The sequence below is a fragment of the Lolium perenne genome, chromosome 1 (assembly GCF_019359855.2).
Source record: "Lolium perenne isolate Kyuss_39 chromosome 1, Kyuss_2.0, whole genome shotgun sequence".
NCBI classification, from domain to species: Eukaryota; Viridiplantae; Streptophyta; class Magnoliopsida; order Poales; family Poaceae; genus Lolium; species Lolium perenne.
This window is the reverse complement of record NC_067244.2, coordinates 115,704,329-115,715,607: the sequence shown is the minus strand read 5'-3', so window position 1 is coordinate 115,715,607 and position 11,279 is coordinate 115,704,329. Positions and strand designations below refer to the sequence as shown.

At 45.7% G+C, this 11,279-nt stretch overlaps 1 protein-coding gene across 1 annotated transcript; it reads left to right on the top strand.

Annotated features, from left to right (window-relative positions):
* Positions 1–6,200: 6,200 nt before the first annotated feature.
* On the top strand, positions 6,201–7,644 carry LOC127299874 (uncharacterized). The gene has a single exon (XM_051329910.2). The coding sequence runs from the start codon at positions 6,330–6,332 to the stop codon at positions 7,257–7,259; it is 930 nt and encodes a 309-aa protein (XP_051185870.1). The 5' UTR covers positions 6,201–6,329; the 3' UTR covers positions 7,260–7,644.
* The last annotated feature ends 3,635 nt before the right edge of the window (positions 7,645–11,279 follow it).

Genomic DNA, 11,279 nt, shown 5'->3' with positions numbered 1-11,279 from the left:
TGGTTTTCTAATGAGAGGAAGATGATATTTGGGGAAGTGCTGCCTGAAAACAGATTCTGGACTGTTACTAGAAAAATTCGTGCACACAGCCAGAACGTTATTTTGAGCTGCCAATTTTTGTGCAGGTTCCCCAGGTTGTTATCTAACTTTAATTAGTTGAACACTTTTCGAGCTGAGCAACGTAAGCTTTTTGTAAAAATCGATTTCTGTACTGCTGTCAGGTTTTGGCAGATTTCTGCCATCTGGCTTTTCTGTGTTTCTTTTAGTTTGCTATTTCTTGTTTCCGCTTTGTTTCCTTCCCAAAACACAAAAAGACCAAAAATATTTCTGTTGTTTCTCTTCACCATTTGTTTGCTTTGGTTTCTTGCGTTAGTTTCGCTTTATTTGCTGTTGCTAGTTTGCTATAAGAAAACCCAAAAAGATTTTGCTTTGTTTGCTTGTTTCCTTTTGTTCTTGTTTGCAATTCGAAAACACCAAAAATATTTGCTGTTCTTCTTTGGTTTTGTAAAGTTCTTTATGAGTTCAATGGTCTTCGGTGGCTGGAGCGTGGTTTTCATTTCATATTATCCAAGCTATACAAGTGAAAAGGCAATAATGACGATCTACGACAATCTGATTGTGGTGAGAGGCTGGTATGAACTCTATTTGTTTTCATTTTTGTACATATACTCATCCATGTGAGCATGCTTAGTTGGTTCATGTGAGGTATATGTTATTTGAGAAAGTCTAGTAGTTTATGATCTCTCATATTTAGCTCTAATTTATTAATATGAGTAGCATGTCATGGATGTTTGCTTGCATTGTTTTATTCATAAGTAAGTATGGCATTGTGGTATCCTCCTCTGAATAATTCATTTATATCAACTTGGCACATGCTCACGCATGCATATGACTGAACAAAAAGTCAATTAAGCCTCGATGATCTATATTGCTTCAGAGTTCTTGTATCACTTTTATGCCTCCGTTAATTTATTTTGCCGCAAGCATGATTATGACAGTTACTGCTCTCTTGATTTGTCGCTCCCTAGTCTATTGCTAGCCTTCACTTGTACTGAGCGGGAACGCTGCTCGTGCTTCCAAACACATGAAAACCAAGTTATTCCAAAGTGTCCACCATAAATACCTATGCATGGCATTTCAAACCATTCCAAGTAAATTCTCATGCGCTACCTTTAAAACCTTCAAAATGCTTCTCAATTTGTGTTTATGTTTCATAGCTCATGAGGAAGTATGTGGTGTTTAGCTTTCAACCTTGTCATTTACTTTTGACGGACTCTCATATGGACTAGTGGCACATCCGCTTATCCAATAATTTTGCAAAAAGAGCTGGCAATGGGATTCCCAGTCCCGAATTAATTAACTTAATAGACACTCCTCCATGGTTTGTGATTGCTGGACGGCACCCGAAGGATTCGGTTAGCCATGGCTTGTGTAAGCAAAGGTTGGGGGGAGTGTCATCATCATAATAAAACTAAAATAAAAAAGGCACTCCTTCATGGTATGAGATTGTTGGCAGGCACCCGAGGATTCGGTTAGCCATGGTTTGTGTAAGAAAGGTTGGAAGGAGTGCCAAATAAATATGCAATAATTCATGGGAGCCGCTCTTGAAAGTCCGGTTGGCGAGGTAGTTGGTGTACCCATTACCATTCGTTGACAACAACAAACACCTCTCAAAATAATTTTACTCCTGATTTCAAAAATGAAAAGCTCTAGCGCATGTTGATCCCTGCTTCCCTCTGCGAAGGGTCAATCTTTTACTTTTATGTTGTGTCTCCATTATTTCTTTGAGTACTATCTTGAGAGCACAACTGTCATTCTTAGTATAATATGCTTGTCTCAAAATATGATTGATTGTGGTATAACTTTGATGCTTTTATCTTTGACAATCACTACTTCTAGTCTTTCTATGAACTCCAGAGGTGCCCGGGCATTTATGTTTTGCCAATCAAATACAAGCAAGCGAGATACCACTTTATCATACTCTCTTATGAACATTGCAATCCTGCTTACATACATGATTCATGATGCTTATTATTAATTGTTGGTACCTCTGCATGATTGACATAGCTGTTAGATGATCTTATTTGCATGTATCTCATTATGAACTGCTTAAGTATTAGCCATAGCATGAGAATATATACATCATATGAGCAAATGTGTTCGTGAAAGTTCTTTTATCGCTCAGTTGTTAACTGAATTGCTTGAGGACAAGCAATAAGCTAAGCTTGGGGGGAGTTGATACGTCCAAAACGTATCTACTTTCCCGAACACTTTTGCTATTGTTTTGCCTTTAATTTGTGTATTTTGGATGCAACTAACACGGACTAACGCTGTTTTCAGCAGAACTATTCTGGTGTCTCTTTTTGTGCAGAAATCCAACTTTCGGGAAAATCCTCGGAATTTATGCAGAAGGCCCTATTTTCCCAGAAAACTGACGGAGCCAGAAGGACAGGTCAGGTGGAGGCCCGAGGGCCCCACACCATAGGGCGGCGTGGCCCAGGGGGGGCCCGCGCGGCCATGTGGTGTGGCCCCCTCGGCCGGCCTCCGACGTCCTCCTTCGGACTATTTATCGGCCTCGACCTAAAAACGCACAGAAAGAAGTCGAAGTCGCCAGAAACCCTCCAGAACGCCGCCACATCGCGAAACTCCGTCGCGGGAGCCAGAAGTCTCCGTTCTGGCACTCCGCCGGGACGGGGAATTGGAGGAGATCATCGCTATCATCACCGCCAACGCCTCTACATCAACCAGCCATGTTTCCCCCATCCATGTGTGAGTAATTCCCCCGCTGTAGGCCGAAGGGGATGGTAGGGATTGGATGAGATTGGTCATGTAATAGCATAAGATTGTTAGGGCATAGTGCCTAGTGTCCGTAATTGGTACTTTGATGATATTGTTGCAACTTGTTATGCTTAATGCTTGTCACTAGGACCCGAGTGCCATGATCTCAGATCTGAACATGTTATTGTTTCATCAAGATATTCATTGTTTATGGTCTTACCTATAAGTTGTATACACATGTCGCTGTCCGGAACCAATGGCCCCGAAGTGACAAGAATTGGGACAACCGGAGGGGATGGTAGCGATGTGAGGATCACATGTGTTCACGGAGTGTTAATGCTTTGCTCCGGTACTCTATTAAAAGGAGTACCTTAATATCCAGTAGTTTCCCTTGAGGCCCGGCTGCCACCGGCTGGTAGGACAAAAGATGTTGTGCAAGTTTCTCATTGCGAGCACGCACGACTATATATGGAACACATGCCTATTGATTGCTTTGTACTTGGACACCGTTTTATTATTATCTGCAAATGCCCTGCTATGATTGTTACATGAGTTTCTCTCATCCATGCAACGCCCGTTCATCCGTCCCCGTGCCTACAGTATTTTAATCCTGCTGTTTACTATAATCACTACTGCTGTCTGTGTTACTCTGCTGCTGTTATTTCACTATCGCATCGCTATAAAACTGTTACTACTGATAAACTCTTGCGAGCAAGTATGTTTCCAGGTGCAGCTGAATTGACAACTCCGTTGTTAAGGCTTCCAAGTGTTCTTTGTCTCCCCTTGTGTCGAATCAATAAATTGGGTTTTACTTCCCTCGAAGACTGTTGCGATCCCCTATACTTGTGGGTCATCACTCATCGCCCCACTTCGTTTCCTTTTCGGTCTTCTGGAAGCTTTGTGAAAAATAAGACCCTGGGCGTTGATTTCGTCCAATTCCGAGAATATTTCCTTACTAGGATTTCTGAAACCAAAAACAGCAGAAAACAGCAACTGGCTCTTCGGCATCTTGTCAATAGGTTAGTGCCGAAAAATGCATAAATATGACATAAAATGTGCATAAAACATGTGAGTATCATCAATAAAGTAGCATGGAACATAAGAAATTATAGATACGTTGGAGACGTATCAGGCGTCAATTGATGAGGGGGCTCCTCGGCAATGCACACCATGATGGGCTTAGGGTTGATGGAATCCTGCAGGTTAGCACGAGACATCGGATACCAAACGAATAGAAGGCGATATTTACCCAGGTTCAGGGCCCTCAATAAGGTAAAACCCTTACTCATGCTTGTCTGATCTTGATTTATCGATGAAAAATGTTACAATGAGGCAGCCGATAGACTGCGTGGTGATGATCTCGCTGGAAGGCAAATTTACTAGGGTTTGGTGTATGTGGGATTGTGTAGGTTGTATGGGTAGGTCTCCGGCAAGCCCTTTCCTGATCTTTATATAGCATCCTAGGTCCCGAGAGTCCTGCACGAATTCAACTAGATTACAACAAGATTCAATCTATCTTTCCTTTCACCGATGTCTTCTTGCCTTGTTCGTCAAGAATCCATCTCCATCCATCTTTCCATCACCGCAACCGACGTGTTGGTCCATCTTGGGCTCCAGAGATCCTCGTGGGCCCCCTATTGGGCTAGATGAGGTAGGTTAATGTCGGTTACCCGAAGGGTAATGCCCACATCAAATTCCTCACCGAGTTGTCTTGTTTTGGACGAATCGCGGTTTAGCAGGCTCGGAAGGGGCGACGTACAAAGCATATTACACGACGAACATATGAAAGTGCACAACGACATACCATACCAAGAAAACTCGTTTCCCTTTATTATTAGGGATATATATAAATTAATGGGATGCGAATTTAACCTTCTAACTATTAAAGTTACATGGCTTATGTCGTTGATTCACTGTTGTATGACCATTGATTGTCCCCTCCCATCATTGGTTGGAGCCTATTATGTTTTCTTAAACCTTTGTTATGTGATACTCCCTCCGTCTCATTCTATAGTGCCTATAGTTTTTTTCATGGAAATTAGCGCAAGAGTATTCTTTACATAAGACCCCTAACTTAACGATCTGAGATCAGAGTAAAATGAGGGAAATAGATAACTTCCTAAATTAACATAACAAATCGCACAAATCTCTCTGGTTGACTCTCCATATATGTGCAGCCAGGTTCTACTATTAAGGAATGAAAACTAATGCTTCCTAAATGTAAGAAATCGTTGGGGTCATGCATTAGGAATCTCAAATTGTTTCCCTTTTGTATGAAATTTTTTCCATGCATGTCGTGTGGGAGATGACCAGTAGAAGGGTAATTGAAAAAAAGCCAAGCTACAGCCTTATATTCTGAAACAAATGCAAAAATATATAGGTATTATAAAAAGGAACGGAGGGAGTATGTTACAGTTTAGTGGAAAGGCCAACCTGGGGAACAACAAGCAGTGCCATGTGCTTTTGGGAGATACGGGTTACTAAAATTTGAATGCTTAATTTTGAATACATGTGAATTTTCATGTTTACTATATTTACTCGTGCACAATTAAGAAGTACTCCATTCCGTCTCTTTGATTGACTTGGATTTAGTACTTATACTAAATGTAAGTCAATTAAGAAAGATCAAATGGAGTAGTCGTGGAGCCGTGGCAACCCATGAACATTTGGCTAGTTTTTTCGAAAAAACTCGGTTAATTTTGAATACTTGAATCAGCAAGCAATAAAAAAAGGCTGGTAAGAACATGCAGTTTTGAATTAGACATTTTTGTCTTTAGATGTATAATTTGACATGATTGAGATTTTTGTAAACGATGAGAATCAATATGTGGTTTGGTGGTAAGGAGGGCAGTGACACCTCCAGACTCCAGTCTATAAGAGTTCAAACCTCAGGTTTAACATTTTGGTGTTTCATAAAGACGAATATACTTCAGTGGGAATCGGCGTTTCCATCGATAGCGAGAGACATATAATGATTTCGTCAATCGTAAGACCCACCCGATCATAGAGATAAGGTGTGCGTGTATGTTCGTATGAGTGAGTGTATATACGTATTTTGTGAGCATCTACGTATGTGTTTTGAAAAAGAAAATTGTAAATGATGTTGTCACTGGAACCTGGTCAGAATCAGCGAACTTGCCACTTGTTATTCCAACGGCAAGTTCTAGCACTCCAAGAAAACCGCGGTACGCCACGAAGCGCAGCGTAGGATATCCATCCACCGCGCCGAAAGTTGTCACGGCCGCCTCCAGTTTTGTAGCTAAAATCCATTTCCGGGACGCGGCTCCGTCTCCGTGGTACGAGGGGTGCAGTGCAGTGGGGTCCCGCCAACAGGCTGCATCTCCCATTGTTTTGGCAGCGGCGCCGAACCCGCCCTCCCAAAACCACTGGCGCCCAAACCTCGTATAAAGGACCCCCCTCGCTCCATCGACTCGCAGCAATCATCATCACACCGTAGAAAAGCTTCGAAGAATTCAGGGACATAGAACCACCTCGATCTCCGACATCTCCGCCGCCGATCAAGGTTGATAAAGCACCACCAGCTAGGGAAGATGCGGATGAGTTGCAACGGCTGCCGGGTGCTGCGCAAGGGGTGTAGCGACGGGTGCACCATCCGCCCGTGCCTGGAGTGGATCAAGAGCCCCGACGCGCAGGCCAACGCCACCGTCTTCCTCGCCAAGTTCTACGGCCGCGCGGGGCTGCTCAACCTCCTCGCCGCCGGCTCCGACACCCTCCGCCCGGCCCTCTTCCGCTCGCTGCTCTACGAGGCGTGCGGCCGGATGGTCAACCCGATCTACGGCTCCGTCGGCCTGCTCTGGTCGGGCCAGTGGGAGGCGTGCCAGGCCGCCGTCGAGGCCGTGCTCAAGGGGAACCGCATCGTCCAGGTGTCGTCCGAGGCCGTCGCCGCCGCGCAGGCCACCCCGCCTCTCGGTCTCAGGGCGTACGACATCCGCCATGTCGCCAAGGACACGGCCGACCCTCTCCGTGTCTCGCGCGCTGGGCGCACCCGGTTCAAGCGCGCGTCGTCGTCCACGGCCAAATCCAAGAGCTCTGGTGCGAAGCGCGCGCCGTCCTTCACAGGGCGAGAGACGGAGCGGGTGGCCGTCGGCGAGCATGATGACTGTCTCGACCACGCGCCGACCCACGAGGAGTCGGCCGGCAGCCACGACCACGGCGGCCACGTTGACGACGACGGCATGGCGGCAGTCGATCAGGCGCTGGAAGAGTCAGAGGACACCGAGATTGAGGCGGGCTCGCACTCGCACTCGCACTCCCACGTGAGCCAGGCAGAGCGGAGCCCTTTGCCACCAGTGCGGCAGGTGGCCCAGAATGATTCACAAGATGACGACATTGAGCTGGAACTGACGCTCGGGTTCGAGCCGGTCACGCGCGTGGCGAGGTCGCCGCCGGCACGCTCTGACTTCAGCAGCTTCAGCGCCGAGTCCTGCCACATCGGTCTGCGGCTTGAGCTGTCGGCGTGAGGGACTGCCGGCAACAATGGTAGAAGACAGTTTTGCGAACGTGTAGTCTCTTGGGCTCTTCCTTCGCCTAGTTTTTTCTTTCTTTTGTGTAAGAGCGTCTCTAAAAGACTCTTAAAAGTGGTTGTTAAACCTTTAAAATACTCGAATTGTACAGTTTAACTTGAAAATATAGAGTAGGAAACATCACTTAAAATCGCCCACCCTTATAATAATATTTTTAGGGGGCCTGAGAATCAGAGCCCAACATTCATATATCTCCAGGTTGGGCAGTAGTTTTCATAGGTTTAAAGAACCAAATGCATGCTATATTGAGCATATTATGAGATGCTTAAGTACTAGCATGTTGAACCCTTCCATTGGTGATGTTTTTAAGGTTCATTTGTTATTGTATACTACTTTGGCCATTATTGCCATGGTGACAAGGGATTAACTTGTCAATGCCTACGGATTGTAGACTAGGGTTTACTTGGAAGTAGATGGCAAGTAGATCTCGAGGGTTTCAGCCGGAAAAATATTCGACTGCTAGAAAACTAGGGTTGTGTTGACAATGAAATCGATCATCTCTTCGTCCCTGGACTCCCCCTTATATAGGAGGCGGAGCCGAGGGTTTCGTGATACACAAGTTACAGAGTTCAGGAGACAATCTGAGTCCGTCCCGTAGTAGTTACAAGTCAAGATTCCTAATACAATTCTATCTTTAAAAACTCTCTCCTAACTAGGCTTCCGAGCTTTATAATCTTCGGGTCGTGGACCTTCAGTAAAACCCCGGGTACCCTCTTCGGCAGGCCCAGTGGGGATGCCTATGTCACTTGGTGCTTATTTCTTTGTGGTAAAATGTTTTTCCTTTTTTATTATTTAGCATGATGAATTTATTTTCTTGGAATGAAACACTCAAAGTACTTTTAGGTTTTATTTTTAATTTCAGAATTTCACTTTAGAATTTTCATATATTTTAATAAATTTTCACTTTATAATTTTCATATATTAGTTTTAGATTGGTCTTGATGTTGTTTGAGTGAGACTCAAGGTTTGGCTTGAATTTGAAATTGAATTTGTATTTGAATTTTAAGTTGTATATTATTTTAATTGATAAATAAATGCTTCAAACAATTTTTCAAACAAAAGTATTTGTTTTGGGTAAGGGTATATTTTTCTTATGAGTTATGGTCTCACTTTCCTTTTTTTAGGTCCTTTAAATGAATTGTAGAATTACTAAAAGGCCCCCCCTAAGATAGGTGGGTCCCCTTGTACACACCAGTCTGGTCGAACCAGACCGCTTCGCCCCACTCTCTTTCTCACATGCTTGCGATCCTCTCTCCTCCCTCGCTCACAATCATGGTCGCCCTCGCCGTCACCTGTCCGCCACAACTGTCTCCTGCCACGGTTAACATGGCGCGCACACTCAATTACTCGCCTCCTCTCGCTCTACAATCTTATTCAACAAGATTCTCCTATAGTGGTCTACCAAGCTCGATTGCAGCCCTAAATCGAAACTAGGGTTTCAGTTGATGGATGCACCGCTAAGCTCCGATGGGCTTAGTGGCCTCCATGGGGTTTTTGGCATCATCGCGGCATGGCCTGACGCAGGTCGAGCGGCCCTCACGGGTGCTCCATGTGTCTACCGATGTCGCGTCTTTGTTGTCGATTGTTGTGTGGTTGAGCTGAGCTGCCCCCTGCCCCCACGGCTCCAATGGCTACATCAAGGTCTCCTTAACCTCTCCCTCTCCGTAGACTTTTGTATTGATCAATTGCTTCCTATCCTAGGGTTTCTGTTTCTTTTGATCACGGCTCTCCCAAATTATAGGGTTCTTGGGGTCAATTTAATAATGATTAGGTGTTGTTAATCGTCAAACTTTTAGTGTCAACTGAACCGTAAGTTCAGTTTCGTGAGTAACACTGACAAAAATGACATGATCTTGTTCTAATTAAGCTTCTGTAGATGATTGGGTATCCTAGGGTAGTTGTAGTTCATGTTTAGATTCGATTACGAGTTTTTTAGCTAGATTTTCATCCAATTTTTGTCTGGTTCTAGTTCAGTTTTGACAGTCAACTGCTATGTTTAAACTTAAGTTCATTTCTTTATAATTAGTTTAGTTAACGGAGTATTGTAGGTACTATTTTAGGTAATTTTGGTATAGGCTGCTTAATTATGCATTGTTTGGTTTTCTCATGTCACTTCGTGATTGTATATTTACTTATTTGGTTCATGTGTAGTTACTTAAGTGCTCTCTGATAGCTTCTATATCGTCTTAAGTGAATACTTTGATATCAATGTAGCTCTTTTTCATGCATCCACGTCTAATGGTATGTGTGTGTGTAAATTGTACCTTGCCCGTTTGGGTGTCATCTCTATGGTGCCTCGCTTAGAGAGTGTGCCCATAGATTAGTTCTTATCTGTGCTAGAGGCTGGTGCATGCTTTCCAACAATCGGAATCATGGTTACCATGCTCTACAGGTACTGCATTAGGTGTTGATCCTTTGGATGCCTACTCTGACTACCTAGGTGCTGTGGGTATACTTTATGGGTATATCAACGGCATGGCCTAGATCCGGTAAGCCCGGGTGGCCTACAGATAGTGATGTGGCATGTGGCCCATCGGGCGGCCCAGTTGCAATAGATCCTGAAGGATGAAGTCCAGCCCAGGAGCAGGAAGCCGGATCCCAACCGACCTACGAAGGAGGCCGGATCCGTGAAGGCCCATGAAGTATCCGGATCCAGCACGTACTTAGAGGAAGGCGGATCCTTGACGTACACGGCAAGATATTGTACCGTAGTTAGGCAACTTGTATTCCAGCTAGGACTCTCCATGTAAACCCTATATCCGTGCGCCTTTATAAGCCAGATCCCGGGAGCCGTAGAGGCACAACAACAACTCATTGTAACAACGCGAAAGCGCCCAGATAATTCCAGACAAGCAGCAGTAGGCCCTATCATCGTGTAGGTGTTCCGAAGCTGGGTAAATCGCGTACCACCGTCCCGTGTGCACTCCGCCCTATGGCCCCTACTTCTTCTCCCCCTCGTGAGGATCCCTCCTCCGAGGCACCGTCGAATAGGCAACGACAGTTGGCGCCCACCGTGGGGCCAGCGGCGTCTGGAGGCCAGAACCGGGAGGGTTCCGCCATGGGAAGCTACGACGACACCATCGCTGTGGGGCGCGTCCTTTACGCCGGAAATCTTCCGATCGTCCCTCCGGACGAGTGCTGGATTTCGGCAAAGACAAACCCCGTCAAGCTCTCCATCGTCCCAGTCGGCGGCATACACATCTTCATCAGCGAAACCGTCTATTCCGACGGAAATGCTCTGGTAAGTAGCGCTGACGCGACCGCCGCTGAGCAGGACGTAGTCGCGAAGATCCGATCTGAGATGCTAGAGCTTCCTAAAGAAGATTCCGCCTTGGATCTGGAAAAATCAAAACCCACCCAATCCGCCCCTGAGCAGGAAATAAAGGTGGAAGACCAATGCAGATCCGAGCAGGTTGAGGCACCGGAAAACAACGCCGCTCCGGATCAGTAGGAGGCTGTCGGAGAAAGCAGCGCTCCGGCTAAAGAATCGATCTTGGGCAACCTAAGCCCAATTTCCGGGGATACCCCTTCCATGGATAGTGAAGAGTTCGATCGCAAGGTGAAGGAGAATGGATACGGTGATCAGCCTGAAGTTGAATCCGCCCAGCCTAAACAGGTTCTCGCAACCTTGGTGGCGCTGGATCAACGGGAATCAGAGGATGAAAACACCCACTCCGATCCACAGCAATCTCATGCAGGATCTCCGCTCTCACGGGAACGACCGCATAAGGAAATCTTGTCCCCAGAAGAGCTGGTTGAGCAAGCAGGCATGGATGCAATCGCGCACTCGGATATCCTCAACAAACCCATTACCCCCGAAGATACAGCAAATGCGGAAGCGCTAGAAGCTAAGAGACAGGAGATGCTGGCCACAGCCAAAACGTTTGCCCAAACCGCAGCCGCAATGATTGACGAGAGGAAGGAAGCCGCGAACTTCGTGGACAACTTTCTCAAACG

What these genes read in the sequence shown, in the direction of transcription:
- LOC127299874 (XM_051329910.2), top strand. Translation starts at nt 6,330, where the DNA reads ATGCGGATGAGTTGCAACGGCTGCCGGGTGCTGCGCAAGGGGTGTAGC.